This window comes from Haliotis rufescens, unplaced genomic scaffold, assembly GCF_023055435.1.
Source record: "Haliotis rufescens isolate VD_foot unplaced genomic scaffold, xgHalRufe1.0.p SCAF_16, whole genome shotgun sequence".
In the NCBI taxonomy this organism is placed as follows: domain Eukaryota; kingdom Metazoa; phylum Mollusca; class Gastropoda; order Lepetellida; family Haliotidae; genus Haliotis; species Haliotis rufescens.
In genome coordinates, this window is record NW_025963846.1 from 26,929,730 (window position 1) to 26,948,855 (window position 19,126).

Consider the following 19,126-nt stretch of genomic DNA (forward strand, 5'->3'; position numbering starts at 1 on the left):
CTGGACGGCGACTTTGATCTTGCCTCCAACCATGCATGCAGTAGAATTAAACGGTGATTAGGACAACTTGGAAGTAAACGAGATTCCTTTGTGTTGTATTTCAAGGCACCAATACATCGGCCATGGGGTTTTGTTATGTATGTGTAGCCCAGAGTATCCACAACTAACTAGAATGGGATTGCCTAAAAGTCGGGCCAAGAAAAGTCGGGCCGGGCCGGGCCAGCGGGTAATACTAAAAATGGATTGCAGAATAATAAAACGAAACGTGCATATCTAGGCAGATCTCAATTGTCCAGAAACGTATAGTTTTGCTCATTCAATTGAGTATTAACTGATAATTATAGCTACATACCGAGAGTCCATACCGAAAAGTCAGTGTCTTGACTGTGTCTTTTCTATGATGAGAAGGTTTCTCACCGACCTTAGCGTGCAGGGGTGTGATGTCCTGGGCAGGAAATGACAGTGTTTTGACTACTCTTCTACGTGTCTGGCATCCCTAATTAACCTTAACTAATTCATGTTAAACCAGCACAGGATGTTTTCTGCAAGTGGATATTTCGCAAATGTCATAGGGCTGACACGACACGTGTTAATAACTGGCAAAGTGCTTCTAAAATTACAACACATACTTTACATCTATAGACTAGTATTATATCTACCTATGTCACGGTACATCGTATTTAATAGAAAACAAGGGGCTCAAAGTGAAGCATTTTTACTGTATTTTCTTTAGAAAATCTATGTCAGAAGTGTTTGGTCCGACTTGGCCCGGGCTGTCTAAATGAACTTAAACATCACAGATGTATCATCAAATGGATTCACATCTATAGATTAGTATTATATCTACCTAAATACCACTTTATAGTGTCTCAGATCGCTGTACTTAAAGAAAACAAGGTGCTCAAAGTGAAGCCCTATTCCCTCTACATATTCAACATAGTCTCTATCAGAAGTGTTTTGCTTGTGTTGGGTCCGACTTGGCTCCTTTTTTTTCTTTAAATACGATGTACCGTGACATTATAAAGTGGTATATAGGTAGATATATTACTATTCTATAGATGTAAACACATTTTAAAGATACATATGTGTGTTGAAAGTTGATTTTGACCGGCCGGGCCAAGTCGGACCCAACACAAGCAAAACACTTCTGATAGAGACTATATTGAATATGTAGAGGGAAAAGGGCTTCACTTTGAGCACCTTGTTTTCTTTAAGTACAGCGATCTGAGACACTCTCAAGTGGTATTTAGGTAGATATAACATTAATCTAAAGATGTGAATCCATTTGATGATACATCTGTGAGGTTTAAGATGATTTTGACAGCCCGGGCCAAGTCGGACCGAACACTTCTGACGTAGATTTACTAAAGAAAATACAGTAAAAATGCTTCACTTTGAGCCCCTTGTTTTCTTTAAGTACGATATACCTTGACATTATAAAGTGGTATATAGGTAGATATAACACTAATCTATAGATGTAAACACATTTGAAGATAGATCTGTATGTTTAAAGTTGATTTTGACCGCCCGGGCCAAGTCGGACCCAACACATGCCAAAGACTTCTGATAGAGACTATGTTGAGAATGTAGAGGGAAAAGGGCTTCACTTTGAGCACCTTGTTTTCTTTAAGTACAGCGATCTGAGACACGATAAAGTGGTATTTAGGTGGATATAATACTAATCTATAGATGTGAATCCATTTGATAATACATCTGTGATGTTTAAGTTGATTTTGACAGCCCGGGCCAAGTCGGACCGAACACTTCTGACATAGATTACATACAGTAAAAATGCTTTACTTTGAGCCCCTTGTTTTCTTTAAGTACAGCGATCTGAAACACTATAAAGTGGTATTTACGTAGATATAATACTAGTTTATAAATGTTAATCCATTTAATGATACATATTTGAGTTTAAGGTTGATTTTAACAGCCCGGGCCAAGTCGGACCGAACACTTGTGTGACTGTTGAGAGTATAGGGAGAAGAGGTCTACTTTAACCAACGTGTCTGCATTAAATAGGATGTACCGTGACATTATAAAGTGGTATTTACTGATATATAGTACGTTCCTATAATATAAACGCTATGCCGACAGATGGAAATGTGTATCACGATAGCTAGAAGTATTTGATACGTTTCAAATCTTGTTTCGTTTAACGATTGCTCTTTTACATGTTACCAAGATCAGCGACGCTTACACACAGCTCCACTTTCTGGTTTTCAAGCGATTTACTCCGAATTACTTATTTATGATGCACCTTTTTGTTTGGTGATTGTTCCTTAATGTCATGTGTGTATGTTGCATCAATTATATGTAGGTATGATCGCCGATAATGAAGTAATTAGCCAGTAACACTTTGGCCCGTCTTGGCCCGGCCCGGCCCGACTTTTAGGCAATGCCAACTAGAATGCTTCATATTGACAAAATCTATACAAGCTAGATATGTGCCCACACCAAATATACACTGGTATTTGCTTAATTGTGCCAGTGTGGTTTATCAACAGAAGTATAAAGCTTATTCACACTTGGTGTGTCAGAAATTGTACATAATGGTCAGTGTAGGCTGTGTATACATGGGATCTAGCTCTTTGTGTACAGGTAGCCAGTGTAGTTTCTGCATACATGGGATCTATCTCTTTGTGTACAGGTAGTGTAGGTTGTACATACATAGGATCTATCTCTCTGTGTACAGATAGTGTAGGTTGTACATACATGGGATCTAGCTCACCGTGTGCAGGTAGTGTAGGTTGTACATACATTGGATCTAACTCTCTGTGTACAGATAGTGTAGGTCGTACATACATGGGATCTATCTCTCTGTGTACAGATAGTGTAGGTTGTACATACATGGGATCTAGCTCACCGTGTGCAGGTAGTGTAGGTTGTACATACATTGGATCTATCTCTCTGTGTACAGATAGTGTTGGTTGTACATACATGGGATCTATCTCACTGTGTGCAGGTAGTGCAGGTTGTGTATACATGGGATCTACCTCTCTGTGTACAGGTAGTGTAGGTTGTACAAACATGGGATCTAGCTCACCGTGTGCAGGTAGTGTAGGTTGTACATACATTGGATCTAACTCTCTGTGTACAGATAGTGTTGGCTGTACATTCACTAAATCTATCCATCCATCTGTGTACAGGCAGCCGTTGTAAGTTGTACGTACATGTGATCTATTTCCCCCACAGGACAGTATACTACAAGGAGCATGAGTGCAAATCTGGATACAGATCTACCGATAGCCATGGCTGTCCCCACGGTAAAACTACCTTCATGAAATCAATGTATACTTTTAATGACAAATATATTTAAGGGAGTATTCAGTGCATTGATATAAATATGTAAGCTGAATAAGGCTTTGTTATTGATAGACATGTACTTTACTGAATTCATCACCACATCCATAGCCATCTGCGACAATGACATCAACCCAAATGGCGCCTGCAACATCAACTACAGAACGTCCCACATCATCTACAGCAACGGCGTAGCCAAACACAGTAGCGGGGGCACCTGCAGCCTCCCTGAGATATGCACCAACTGCAACATGGGCTTCTATGCCAGCCCAAACAGATGCCGGAGTGAGTGATTAACTGTGTATTTATCTAATATCCACACATATTCCTCAGTGACCGAGCGCTCACATATCACATACAGTCAACTTGTATGACCACGATAGTGTAATGATCTGTAGAATTACAATTTGTTAATTTACCTAAAGAGAGGCTTGGTAAATTGGCATCTCTGACTGGTTCATGCAAATAAATCATTAATTGGATGCTGACTTGTTTTAATAGTTATGATACATATATCACAAATGGGTATCTTAATTACGTTGACAAAGTCTGAAATACCTTCTGGTCACTTGGTTACCTGCAGATCCCAGGTTGGTAGTGTCTGTATGCCCTGTTTTCTACGGACAGTGTGCTCGGCCATCCCTTACTGTGACCTGGAGGAATGTACGTCGCTCACTGACCAGGTGTGTTCGCGGTGTGAAGGGGTGCACAGGGATCGGCCTGGGGAACGAGCGTACGCCATCACCACAGACAAGAAATCCTGTATACGTAAGTATCGGGAATTGTGGACCCCATTCACCATTTTGGTATAGTTATTATTCAATACTGGCTTCCACAGTACATACACACAGAAGAATGTTGCATACCTCCATTTGGACGAGGTATTACCAATGCCTTCCTTGCCCACAGGATCTCAATAATTGATGACAATAAGAACCTATTTAAAAATCAAATGTAGAAATTGTTGTAACAGTTGTTCATATGAATGAGAAAAAGACTTTGTTCATTTTGAACATTTGCATGTTTGGAATTTTACGACATTTATTGTTTCAAACAGGCAGGTTTTAGAGGTTTTTCAGAAGTGTGTTTGAACAACTTGTGCTGGTGGATGGGGGTATAAACAGAAATAGCACAAAGTATCGAAAAGAGAGTAAAGTACTTGATATTGCCCTGAAACAGTTGGTTAAATCAAAAACAGGTCCGTGTGTGTATTAACAACTTTGGGCTGAAGACATGTCCAGTTCTCTTTTGTTCTATATTCCAAAGCTCCATAGCATTCAGTACAACGAGAAATATAAATCTCATCAAACGTATCTCACCACAAAAATTTGTTGATAATCAGAAAAGAAAACTGTAAAGAGAAGCTTGAAAGCAAATCAAAAGTGTTACTTAACGTCACATAATCTGTGAGGAAATATAAAAGGAAAAATGAGCATTTGCAAAGAAAAGAAACAACATTATTCGCCAGCGACTACAAGGACTGTAACTGGGTAAATATGGGTACTGGCAGGAATGAGATAGACAGATCAACACGTTCATGTCTAAGTAATGTGTACCCATGACGCAGTTAGATGATCAATAGTGTAAGCCAATATCTGGTGTATCCACCCGGTGCACGGATCACATCCACACGACGCCTCCTCATGCTCAAAATCAGAGGCTGATCCTCAACTGAGGTATGTGTTGCCATTCCTGATGCAATGTCCGGGTCACTTCTCGGAGATTCTGCACTGGAGGGTGCACCAGGGCATCGTTGTCCATAGAGATAGGACTAGTTGCAAACGCATGGTTATCAAAATGAGGCACAACAAAGCCGTCCAATGCGGTATCTTGGTACCTTTGTCCCCTAAACAGTCAAAACATCAAATATACAACCAAAGAAGCAGCATGCCCATACCATCCCCGATCCTGAGGCCACTGTTTGCTGGATGTTTTGCTGATGATAAGATGTTCCTCTTTGCCTCCACACAAGTCCTACCATCAGCGTGGTGAAATTAACACCTTCTGTCGTAAGACCAATGAATCCCCTTCCATGACCTCAACTTCCAGTATGCTCGATTCTGACACCAGGCTACTATACCTAGCATATAATGGAGTGAGACAAGGTAGACACAATTTTATGGATAAAAACTTCTTAAATACTGTATTAAAGATGTTGTTAATTTTAAATTTGTGTCTAAATGTATCATCCGTCAACTTCTAAGTAATGCCTATCAAACAATTCAATGGGGTGAGAGCAGGGGACGCCTTATTGGTGTTGTGGACCTTAATCCTGCTGCATTCAGTCGACGCCTGGTGGTGCTTAGGGATTCTCTATTGTGGGTATGTTAGTGATGATGAAGAACAGTGCAAGATTTCCCCGGCCTACAAGGACCGTGTCCTCTCTGGCACAGGTCTTCCATGGACGTCCTGATCTCACATGTCCAGTCAAAGTGTGTTTTCTAATTAGTCTACAGATTACAGCGTGATTAAAGTTCGACACAGCAACAATATCCCGACATGTCATGCCAGTTTTGTGTATGCCAGTGATTTGCAATCTTTGATTTTCTGGGATAGTATGCTTTGGTATTTCAGTTACACTCGTAACAGACTTTCAAATTGGTAGAACTTTCATTCAAAGTTAATAACAATTAGGAATAATAGTAATAGCATGAACTTTCCGTCATCAAACATTAATTTCTCTATTTTGACCCCTAAGTTGTGCATACGGTTCGCATAAACGCACCCACAAGGTGGGGCAGTAACGGTGTTTACCATTCTACAAGCAGATGATGTGACAACACACAGGGTACAATTTGAAAATCTGTACATTGAAAATAAACTCCAATACTTCCAAATTGGTGATGCAATAATTTTGATGAGGTGAATATATTGCAGGGCTCAGGAAAAGTCCCACCAATGACGGTTCCTATCTCAGAGATTAACCATAATCCTTCATACAATACAGGAAGAACTTCTTTATATTCACAGTTAATATAGTATTAGAGAGAGGACCTAGTGATGAAGGGGATTCACAAAAGTCAAAGCTTTAGCGTGAATCTGTGCAATTCTCTAAGAAGGTTTCAATTTCAACTTCATACCACGCTAGTCCACTTGTCTCAAATACTTTCTGTGTATATAAAGAGAGTCCTCCCTCGATTGTATTAAGACTTATTGTTCATCGTTGAGACAGGGATTTCGTGGTACATTGGCTGGATCAATAAACAAATGTTCACGGAATAGGTGTAATCGTCGGGCTCTTACGATTACAAAAGTGCTTTGTTACCTTTATCAAACGTTTAACGATGATCGTGTATTTGAGCCATTTTGATTGGTATTGGACATGTAGGTAAAAAGTAATCTTGGGCCAGGGACTCGAAATTCGAAAAATGAGCCCTCTCACTCACTTTAGCCATACCTACTTTTCCCCTTATGTCAGAATGAAAGTATTGCAAATTTAAGGAAGAAGAAAGGCCAAATGCCACGTAATCGAAAGTGCCTGATTTATTTAGAAACCAACATTACAAAATGTTTTTTAATACCTTTAAATTTGATTTAATACCTAGTCCTAATTTTTTTACATAATAACCCGATAAACGTTTTACAGTTTCTACCTTAACTGACTGGTGCGGATATATTTTATGACAAAAGTAGTGAGGTTCCAGGGTAAAAGTTATTTGGCGATTTTGAAAATTTAATTAAATGTATAATCTATTTTAGTAATGGTGCCTGTAGTTATATACAATGCGACCTAGTTCGCCTGTATCACTGACACGAGTATGCTGTGTGTTTTTCAGAGGCATGTTCGTGGCGCAGTGACAATACACGGTGCTACCCAGGAGAATGTGCAGAGGAATATGCAAGGAATTGTATCTGTACAACAGAGTTTAGCGGCAGTCACTGCGAGAAAAGTAGGAACGAAATACACATATAAAACCAATGTTACACTTTACATCCGAGAGGAACATATTGGCACAAACTTTAATTATAAAGTATTACAATATTTTCCAATCACTGGTTTTCTTGTTTTCCTGAAACCATTAAAATGTGTCCATAACGGCCTGCACACAGTGAGGTGAACAGTTTCCACTCAACCATATCTCTGTCCCTGCTGCCTGGGTCAGAGTAGGACGCCAGTACCCCATTTGTGTCCTGGAGACGATCAGAGATCATTTTGGTGACTTGGTTGATTGCAGGTACTCGTACCACAGTGGTGTGAATAGTTGATGATGTTACTAATTTACGTGTTTGCCTGGTCCAGACTGGAACATGTCAAAGGCCGTTGATATATCTATTTTTGCCTGCTGTTAAAACAACATTCACTTATCCACTCTTATCTACAAAAACCTTTGGAATTGGCTGCAGAGTGTGATCCGGTTCAACATTGTTTTGTTTCTGAAATTACGTCAGCACCTCCAACGCTCCTACCTGTAGCTCAGCACAGATTTGCTTTTGCTTGTGAGAGGCTTTTTAGGGCTTGTGGTATTCGTAAAGGGTTTAAAATAAAGATAAGGTTGCGAATGGGTGTAAAGAAAGGTCAGAGAATAACCAATTTCTATTATCCGTGGATATAGATTCCTTGAGGTATTTTTCCAACTGTGTCTTGCCGTCATCGGGAAACTGATAATTTTGGCGGTTACTGACCATGTCATCTGACACATCCGCCTTCCACCTGACACATTTGTTATGATTCGTTACAGTCTGACAGTTGCAGTTTTTCTAGCCACTGGCCTTGATTGACAGATCCTATCAACTTTGTTTGATGCTACTCTTCGTTCATTGGCTACTGACTTGGTGGGCAAAAGAATTCGATGCATGATACACTAGATCATCGAGGATGTATTCATCACTCACCTTGTATTTCCAGTCGACACGTTCCCGTCTATTTTGTACAACACACTGAAGGTGACCAGCCCGCGCCTGGACAAGGTGGAAGCCCCAGACAACCCCAATGAAGGAGCTCCCCAAGACAAGTCCTGGTCGAACATCAACGACACCAGGATGATCTACTACAAATTTGAGACCAAGTTCATCATGACTGCGACTCTACCAGCCAGACAGGCCTATGTTGAGGGATTTGCTGTTGGCATAATCAACGCCAAAGCAACATTTGAAGTTAGAAGAAGTATGAACTCTGTTTTCTTTCAAAGTGTATTCATTTATGATCATTGATTAATATTAAGCCGGATGACATTGCTATTGTGACCTTATCACATGATCACGTGTTTGTTCTTATGAGCAGTTGACTTGCCTTTGCATGTGTTTTCTACTGGTGTCACCGATAGGACCGGATACGCTCACTTTTTCCCAAGCACCTGGTATCATCATCATTTGAGAGTGATTTAAAAACACGTTCTAATGATACAGACGGAATTGTACTATTGGCTCATATGCTTCTTATGGTTATTTGAAGGGTTTTGTGGCTTTCATTGATATCATAAGTTATCCATTGTTAGTTGCTATTTGCTAAATATGTTCACTTTGGTTTTATTCACCTTTGGTCCTTTCAAAAACTATGTTTTAAGTTGTAAGTATGTTCCAGACGACTATATCATAATGAGCACTGTACGACCTTGCCATGGCCCCAGTAAGACGGCACCTCATCAAACTAAGTTGACCTGTGAGGAGAACATGACTGCGGATAGCTTTCTCTCCTTACCAGTGGAGCATGGAGATATGTGAGTCACATGGCATGAGAGGCCTTATTGTTACAATAATCAATCTAAACTTATCGAATACCCATTGAGTAAATTTGCAATGACAAATATAATAGCCGGTACATATTATGCTAGCTAACTGAACTTCTCTGATTATCCGTTTTTTCCTCAGAATGGAATTCACATTTGAGGCAACTAATGGTGGCTACGTTACAGTGGGGAACAAGGAGAGCAGGAGTCTCGTGACGTACTACTACGAAGGGAAGACACAAATCAATCATTATATCCTCGGGTTTGACTTCATAGATCCACATCACTGCAGTGTAGATCTGGAGGAGAACTGCAAAGATGACATGATATCGCTGGCCAAGACCCCCACACAGGTCATTTTAGAACTTGTGAAGAACAATTATTATGCTGACCAATGAGTCTAATTTCTGAATCAGTGTACATGTAAACCAAATACGGAAACATGATAGATAATAGTTGCATTATTGTTATTATTCTAGTATTGTAAGACTTTAGAAACATATATATATGTAGCTTGACAGTATTATAGATATCTATTGTAGGAATGACCTCATACAAACCTTCTGTGATGTCATGGACTATTGCTGAAGAGTGTAGTTATTATCTAGTCTGTCTAGTATGGCGCAACATGGTTATACATGCATGTGCTCTTGGTCTCCAGGCTAATGGACACAATGAATGCAGGAGTAAAACCTGCACTGTGCTGGATGCTACTTGACTGGCCAGTAATCGGCCTGATAGTTACATGATGTTCACATGTGAGTGATGTCCATGTGTTGATGAGTGTCATATGCACATGTAATGTATCCGTTTGTCTCCAGGTTCCTTTCAATGTCACGTGGCAGGGATGGAGGGACGACGTCCTGGTGTTCTCCTACTTGGTGTCGATATTTGAACTTTCTGACAAACATCCCAACAGAAGTGACTCTCAACTCGTGGAGAAATCACTAGCCTTTAAATCTGCCAGATACAGCGGCGAGGTATGCTATTGTGACAGATAATATGCCTTAGCTCACTCACAGAATTGCGTCCCTAAGAAGTGTCAAGATCATTGAAGGTCTGGTTGGTAGCGCAGATTCGAATAGAATTTGATCCTTGGTCTCGACACCTCATCCGGGCTTGTGGGATTCAAGACCCGTTCCCATCAGCTTTGCTCCTACATTTAGCTGGCAAGCTGTGATATCTGGTCATGGTCGGATTGACGCCAGCTTACTCAGTTCGCTTAATCATGTTACACACATAACAAAATTACACACATGCATGAAAAAGTTAATATATTATGATCATTATGTGTGATTGTTTTGGTCAAGCCAGTACATTTGTGTCATCTGATCTTTCAAATCTAAATAATACGTCATTCATCCTTGGTTTGCAGACATCTTCGAGCCAGTTTCATCTGTCACAACCCGGGGTGTATGCGCTTGTTTTAACAGTTTACGACAAAGCCGAAAACAGCAAGAGTGCTCGGCGAATATTCATCTATGATGAGGTGTCAAAAGTGGGCGTGATACATGACACGAGGCTGCTAGTGACGTCATCGGCTTCTAAGACAACCCACCGATGGCAGTGGAATACGACGGACGTGTCTGTCGACTGGGAGAAGAGGTAAGGAAGCATGCATCCACCAACTCGTGCCATCTGCATCACTGTAGTGTTTCTCTTGGTGACTTTGTTCAAATTGGGACTCCGCGAATCATGTCAGACAATAAATACCACCACCCTCGCTCTTCCCTCAATCGCTTATATTTACCAATCATAATGGGAGGGCGTGGTGTGATTAACGTGGGGGCTCTACATAATAGAATTGTATTGTGCAATTTTGCACATATTTATTTGTCTGATGATCCTCTTGTGAAGCATGTCAAGACTCATGAAGAAAACAAAGCATTCCACAGTTTTCTTAAAACGAGCCAAGGACATAATCTCAATGTCGGTGTTGATTTTGTTGCTGTTCCTGTACTGCTGGACGGTACAGAAATGAGTGTCAACTAAGCGAAGTGCCATAGCAAATCGGCCAGTTTTTCAAGGAAAGGCTTTCTGACCGACGTCTGTACAGTGTGTTGCGAAGAGAAGCAATCCTGTAGAGTCCTTCGCTTGGATGAAATCGGCTGGAAAGATTCAGGAAAAACATGGCACATATGCGGACCTCGCTTACGAAATATTCCGCATGCATCCCAAGTGCCAAGTTGTCCGACTCCCCATTGTTCTCAGTGCTCCCAGTCTGTTGTCTGACATTGGGAGAGTACCCTTGTTTGCTGCCAGTAATACAACCCTTCTGACAATCTGGGTAATGCAAAAGGCTGCAGTGTTGAGGAGTCTTCACATTCTCTGAAAAGTTCTAGGTGGATTCGACCGGGCAGCCATTCCTGGGAGAAGTCCCATTCGCTGTCTGGGCTGTGTGTGGAGGGGGCAAGGGTCCTGATGATGGGCCCAACCATCCTCCTGACTGTGCCAGCCACACACACACACACACACACACACACACACACACACACACACTCCCCCTTTACCCCTCTTTGCTGCTTTTATTTATTTTTAACTGTATATATAATGATATCTTTCGTATTTATAACAATAATATATTTTGTCACTTAATCAAGCACGATGTAAATATACTTGTGACACACAAATGTATAACACTATAACATCCCTATACACTCTACAGGTACATCAACACCCTCCATTCCAACAACGGGTGGCTGAAACAAGCAGCCTCCTTGCATGACGTTACCCAGGACTACGACGATAACAACCACTTCAGGGGAAAAGATGCCATTGATCACGTGCAGGGTGAGGAAGTCCTTGTGTTTATAGAGTTTTATTTCCAAAATACCTGCCTATTGTGGAAGAACTTGAAGCATATACCGGGGAGACAATCAGTGGTTGACAGCGTGAACAATGACATGCTGTCAGAGGACAATCAGTGGTTGATAGTGTGAGCAATGACCTATGCTGTCGGGGAGTCAATCAGTGGTTGACAGCGTGAACAATGACATGCCGTCAGAGGACAATCAGTGGTTGATAGTGTGAGCAATGACCTGTGCTGCCGGGGATACAATCAGTGGTTGATAGCGTGAGCAATGACCTGTGCTGTCGGGGAGACAATGAGTGGTTGATAGCGTGAGCTATGACCTATACCGTCGGGGAGACAATCAGTGGTTGATACCGTGAGCAATGACCTATGCTGTCAGGTGACAGACAGTGGTTGATAGTGTGAGCAATAACATGCCGTCAGGTGACAGTCAGTGGTTGATAGTGTGAGCAATAACATGCCGTCAGGTGACAATCAGTGGTTGATAGTGTGAGCAATAACATGCCGTCAGCTGACAGTCAGTGGTTGATGGTGTGGGCAATAACATGCCGTCATGTGACAGTCAGTGGTTGATAGTGTGAGCAATAACATGCCGTCAGGTGACAATCAGTGGTTGATAGTGTGAGCAATAACATGCCGTCAGGTGACAATCAGTGGTTGATAGTGTGAGCAATGACCTGTGCTGTCGGGGGGACAATCAGTGGTTGATAGTGTGAGCAATGACCTGTGCTGCCGGGGATACAATCAGTGGTTGATAGCGTGAGCAATGACCTGTGCTGTCGGGGAGACAATCAGTGGTTGATAGCGTGAGCTTTGACCTATACCGTCGGGGAGACAATAAGTGGTTGATACAGGAGCAATGACCTATGCCGTCAGGTGACAATCAGTGGTTGATAGCGTGAGCAATAACATGCCGTCAGGTGACAATCAGTGGTTGATAGCGTGAGCAATAACATGCCGTCAGGTGACACTCAGTGGTTGATAGTGTGAGCAATTACATGCCGTCAGGTGACAGTCAGTGGTTGATAGTGTGAGCAATAACATGCCGTCAGAGGACAATCAGTGGTTGATGGTGTGAGTAATAACATGCCGTCAGGTGACAATCAGTGGTTGATAGTGTGAGCAATAACATGCCGTCAGGTGACAATCAGTGGTTGATAGTGTGGGCAATCACATGCCGTCAGGTGACAATCAGTGGTTGATAGTGTGAGCAATCACATGCCGTCAGGTGACAATCAGTGGTTGATAGTGTGAGCAATAACATGCCGTCAGGTGACAATCAGTGGTTGATAGTGTGAGCAATAACATGCCGTCAGGTGACAGTCAGTGGTTGATGGTGTGGGCAATAACATGCCGTCAGATGACAATCAGTGGTTGATGGTGTGAGTAATAACATGCCGTCAGGTGACAATCAGTGGTTGATAGTGTGAGCAATAACATGCCGTCAGGTGACAATCAGTGGTTGATAGTGTGGGCAATCACATGCCGTCAGGTGACAATCAGTGGTTGATAGTGTGAGCAATCACATGCCGTCAGGTGACAATCAGTGGTTGATAGTGTGAGCAATAACAAATGCCATCGTGCAGTCAATCTGTGATTGACAATCTGTAGAATTCAGTATTCAATGTATGTGGTCAACAAATTGACATATAATGTAACCAGGCCCCAGTTACTCCCTCCTCAAGTTTCGTCCATGTTGTAAGTATCTGTGGGTGTATTAAATTAAACAAGATTCCATTTAACCATTTCTTCTTAGTGTCCTTAAATGTAGCATAAAGTTGTGATAAGCTGTAGCTCCTTCTATCCTCAATCCTGCTCCACCATCTGGGCTAAATTGTAGATGTTAATCTGCTATCCTTACACCAGGATCTTTTATTTACGATCGCAAGAAGTTAAATGTCTTTTATGTCAAATTGTTTTGAGTTTTATCCATCAAATGTCATTTAACTGAATAAGCAATCACCCCTGCTTCAATACACATGATTATGTCACAACTGGTGTCTTGTATCATTGTTCTGTTTATAATAGGTTTCTGTCACAAACCGCCTCCCCACATTTATATAACGCGTCAGTGAGAGTCATGGCTTCCATATTCCAGGCATAGTTGAATACCGCACCGCCTTCCTGATTGACCACAGTGGCGGCAGCAGCATCCTCTCTCCCCCTCCTGACGCCGACTTCCAGAGCCAGGGTCTGACGCAGCACCAGACAGTCACACCGGTCCTCGTGGACGGAGACACCGTCAGGTTCTGGGTCAGGGCGTACGACATCAGGCGCGAACTCCTTGAGGAGAGCGTGACAGTCCACGTGGACACATCGCCTCCAGTCATCGAGAACCTGTGGCTCACCAGGGGAGACAGACTCAACATCAGTGTTCATAGAGTGGAGGAATTCAATGAAACGACGTAAGTTTCTCTTTCTGTGTTAAGTAAGTAAACAGTACCTTCAACGCAAAACAATGGCAACGGGTGACCCATTTGTCTCATCCGACGCAATTTACGACTCAAAGTTGCGTCCCTCCGGCGTTCGTGAAACTTATGATCATGGGTTCAAATCCAACTGTTCATTAATTATGTTTCTAGGTTTGTCAGTTCCATGCCCGTGCTCACAGGATTCACAACACTCCGTGAGGCTGAAACGCCGTGAAAATAACTAAAATACTGTTCAAAGGCGCGTTAAACCAAACTCACTCACTCGTTCAACAAAGTACCATGTCTTGCATTAAAGATTTGAGTGGCTGGCGTTTGATGACCACAGTGGTCTACAGACTGTGTCGTGGAGACTCTACGACAACATCACCGGCTCAGACATCTACCACGGAGAAGAACATCTATCAGCTCAAGGAGACACGCAAGTACATACTTTCCTCTGTCATTGGTTGCTTTGTTAATGTTTTCTTCGTCTTAGGGAGGTACAATCTTGCCGTTGTATTGCAAACAGGGCACGAATACCTAAGTATTTATTCAGTTGTGTTTAATTACCCCCAGACACTGGCTAACTGCACAGCGAGGTACGGCGACTATGCACGGGACGCCAACTGCTACTGTACGCCAGGGACAGGGTGTTACCACAGACACTTCCAGATCAAACCACGCATAATCTCATCTAATCTCAGGCATGGTGGCGTGTTCCACGACATGCACAAGGGCGTTCACGACTCCGACTACTTCATCGAGATTACAGTAATGAACCACGCCAAACTAAACACGTCGCTTGCAATCAAGGTGAGGATAATTTTTGTCTATATATTTTTTAAAGCATGAGCGAACAATTTGTGCATGCGCCTGATTGAACTAGTGTTCGACAGTGTTCCATTTTTTATCGATCTTGAATCTTAATGTAACGACGATGCTACTAAACATACATGTAACGTTAATTAAACACACATTACACATTCCATGATGTTACTGCTTCTCTGGGTGACACATGCCTAGATGTTACTGCCTCTCTAGGTGACACATTCCATGATGTTACTGCCTCTCTAGGTGATGCATTTTTAGGATGTTACTTCCCTTATAGGTGACACATTCCATGATGTTACTGCCCCTCTAGGTGACACATTCTATGGTGTTACTGCAGCTCTAGGTGACACATTCCATGATGTTACTGCCTCTCTAGGTGATGCATTTTTAGGATGTTACTTCCCTTTTAGATGACACATTCCATGATGTTACTGCCCCTCTACGTGATATATTCTATGAAGTTAGTGCCCCACTAGGAGACACATTCTATGATGTTACTGCCCCTCTAGGTGACACATTCTATGATGTTACTGCCCCTCTAGGTGACACATTCTATGATGTTACTGCCCCTCTAGGTGACACATTCTATCATGTTACTGTCCCTCGAGATGACACATTCTATGATGTTACTGCCCCTCTAGGTGACACATTCTATGATGTTACTGCCCCTCTAGGTGACACATTCTATGATGTTACTGCCCCTCAAGGTGACACATTCTATGCTGTTACTGCCCCTCTAGGTGACACATCCAATGGTGTTTCTGCCCCTCTAGGTGACACATCCTATCATGTTACTGTCCCTCTAGGTGACACATTCTATCATGTTACTGCCCCTCCAGGTGACACATCCTACGATGTTACTGCCCCTCTAGGTGATATATTCTATGATGTTACTCTCCCTCACGGTGAAACATTCTATCCTGTTACTGCCCCTCAAGGTGACACATTCTATGATGTTACTGCCCCTCAAGGTGACACATTCTATGATGTTACTGCCCCTCTTGGTGACACATTCTATGATGTTACTGTCCCTCTTGGTGACACATTCTATGATGTTACTGTCCCTCTAGGTGACACATTCTATCATGTTCCTGCCCCTCAAGATGACACATTCTATCATGTTACTGCCCCTCTAGGTGACACATTCTATGATGTTACTGCCCCTCTAGATGACACATCCTATCATGTTACTGTCCCTCTAGGTGACACATTCCATGATGTTACTGCCCCTCTAGGTGACACATTCCATGATGTTACTGTCCCTCTAGGTGACACATCCTATCATGTTACTGTCCCTCTAGGTGACACATTCTATGATGTTACTGCCCCTCTTGGTGACACATCAAATGGTGTTTCTGCCCCTCTAGGTGACACATTCTATCATGTTTCTGCCCCTCTAGGTGACACATTCTATCATGTTACTGCCCCTCCAGGTGACACATCCTACGATGTTACTGCCCCTCAAGGTGACACATTCTATGATGTTTCTGCCCCTCTAGGTGACACATTCTATCATGTTACTGTCCCTCCAGATGACACATTCTATCATGTTACTGCCCCTCTAGGTGACACATTCCATGATGTTACTGCCCCTCAAGGTGACACATTCTGTCATGTTACTGCCCCTCTAGGTGTCACATTCTATCATGTTACTGTCCCTCTAGGTGACACATTCTATGATGTTACTGCCCCTGTAGTTGACACATTGTATTATGTTACTGTCCCTCTAGGTGACACATTCTATCATGTTACTGCCCCACTAGGTGACACATTCTATCATGTTACTTACTTACTTACTTACTTTGGAGATTTAACGTGCGCTTTCCGACTGATGCATATATCATGTTACTGCCCCACTAGGTGACATATTCTATAATGCCTCTGTCCCTCTAGGTGACAGTAGACGCGAGTGCACCGCACCCTGGAGTTGTCCACGATGGTCAGTCTGGGCACCCAGAAGTGGACTACCAGGACAGTCTGCAGATCCACGCCCACTGGGACGGCTTCTTTGACCGGGAGAGTGGGGTCAAGTTCTACCAGTATCAGTTCTCTGACAAGTGTCTACAAAAGGAGCATTTCGGTTTGGTTACGAGTATATTAAATGTACGTGTGTGACTTCCTTCGAGTGAGGGTTTATCCACTTTTCGTGCAGTGTGCATATAACTTACGTGTGTCTCAAAACATTACCATTACAGGTGACGGAAACCTACTCGACACATGCAGCTTGGTCGGCACCTTCCCCAGGGACGTATCACGTGACAGTGGTGGCCTACAACCGGGCCCTGGAGGCATCTGACCCTGTGTGTTCTGACGGAGTGACCCTTGATGACACACCACCAGCAGTGGGACAGATTGCTGTAGCCGCGTCTAGCATTGCCCCGGGTCTGGTCACCACCTCATCAGGAACGGTCTGGTTCATAGACAATCGACGCAGGAGAAGCAGAATTACTGAACCAGATACCCAATGCAGGTACGAACCATCAGGATATTAAGATGTGTTTAAATTATAACAATACAATTCTTGTTGCCTCTACATTATGAAAAATAACTTTAAAGATAATGTTTGACGTCTTTGTTTACGAAGGTTCCTATACGCCTTGGTGCACAAACGTCACGGAGAGCGCATTGACATAATGGATATCCCTCTGGTATTATATAACGGGTCCCATCATGTTTTTAGTTTGATCTCATGTTTCACAATCAACTGCCATCTTTCCATGCAGTATAATGCTCTAACTGTGTGGACAATGTGCTGTCCTTGTCATGCCGCAGGCATTATTAATGTCACTTATCCGAGTTTGCCTTATTGATCTTCAAATTTTTATTGTGAATACAAATTCAGCTGGATGTTTGACGTATGGCTGTGTCTATTGAGTATGAGAAAATGGATCTCATGAGTGATCTCGCCACCGACTGTAATGGATTTATCTATAAATATTCCTATGTCACCAATTTTTAAATGCAACTTTTATGGTGTTTTTTTTACCCTTAAGCCCTTTAAGCTGGAGGTCCCACTCCGTGTTCATGGTGTACTCGGACGAATCTTTCAGATCCAAAGGAACAGCAATCAATGCAGCAGAGTTAGAGAAGTTCCCCATTCACGTGATGAGGAATGGAACGATGTTGGCACGAAATGAAACATTTTGCATACAGTCTGAAGCGTTGTCAAGTTTCCACCAGATATACATTTCTACACAGCACCACGTATGAGAATTATTTACAGAAGCTTACATAACAGACGATCATGTCTAAACTTGGTGATAATTGCTGAAGCGTTTCATTGTGTATGTTGTGAGTCTCGTGGGACAAAGATTTTCAGTTTTTCACCACTTCTACACCCTATTCCCACCTTTGATAGTAGTGAGAATGTACACTCTTAATAAATCGACAAATTTTTAAAAATGCAGTTTAAAGATCATCATAACTTGGTAGATTAAGACTCATGTATAAAAAGATCAAGATTCTTCGTGCGGCTTCTGTTAATGATATATTGATCTTGCCAGCTGTTTGTAAACTGGACCGGAACTGACGCGGAGAGCGGTATCCATGACTACGAGGTGGGGCTGATGTCAGATCCTTCTGGTGAAGCAGCTCCAGACATCCTGCCGTACACGTCCACTCATCATCATCCCCAGTATCAAGGCTACCACCCTCGTCTCAGTGAGGGGCAACAGTTCTACATAGCCATCAAGGCCATCAACAAAGCTGGGCTTACAACCATTCAGGTAAACTGATATTAACAATGTTACCTCCTGATTCTTCGTGGATGAGTGAACTGTATCATTCAATAGCAGTCAGTATCGAGTCTAGACGAGGAAATCCGGTGACTGATAGCATGAAAAATTGCCCATACCATGATGGTTCTGTGATAATCAATCAGCCAGACTCCCGATCCTGACAATTTTGAAAAACAACCTTTTATGAATCGGAAATACCATGGGATTCCTCTGTGAATATTTATATTCTGAGACTCTAAGTTATCTGGCCCTCCATCTGTTTGAGTACATGTGATGATACATAAACTATTGAACTACATGGCCCGTTTTCCTCAACCTCCATGAACAACGCCCCTCATGTCGCCGCCATGTTTACTTGTTTCCTCA

At 42.4% G+C, this 19,126-nt stretch overlaps 1 protein-coding gene across 1 annotated transcript in view; it reads left to right on the top strand.

Annotated features, from left to right (window-relative positions):
• The window catches only part of LOC124126161, a 56,936-nt gene that overhangs the window by 17,515 nt on the left and 20,295 nt on the right, over nt 1-19,126 (top strand). The window contains exons 3-19 of the mRNA XM_048396634.1: nt 3,196-3,266; nt 3,415-3,588; nt 3,931-4,071; nt 7,080-7,193; nt 8,150-8,407; nt 8,825-8,960; nt 9,112-9,322; nt 9,791-9,949; nt 10,345-10,574; nt 11,635-11,759; nt 13,880-14,186; nt 14,509-14,635; nt 14,769-15,005; nt 16,917-17,126; nt 17,219-17,493; nt 18,074-18,227; nt 18,527-18,748. Coding sequence (XP_048252591.1) covers nt 3,196-3,266; nt 3,415-3,588; nt 3,931-4,071; nt 7,080-7,193; nt 8,150-8,407; nt 8,825-8,960; nt 9,112-9,322; nt 9,791-9,949; nt 10,345-10,574; nt 11,635-11,759; nt 13,880-14,186; nt 14,509-14,635; nt 14,769-15,005; nt 16,917-17,126; nt 17,219-17,493; nt 18,074-18,227; nt 18,527-18,748 — 3,151 coding nt within the window. The remainder of the gene's footprint in view (nt 1-3,195; nt 3,267-3,414; nt 3,589-3,930; nt 4,072-7,079; nt 7,194-8,149; nt 8,408-8,824; nt 8,961-9,111; nt 9,323-9,790; nt 9,950-10,344; nt 10,575-11,634; nt 11,760-13,879; nt 14,187-14,508; nt 14,636-14,768; nt 15,006-16,916; nt 17,127-17,218; nt 17,494-18,073; nt 18,228-18,526; nt 18,749-19,126) is intronic.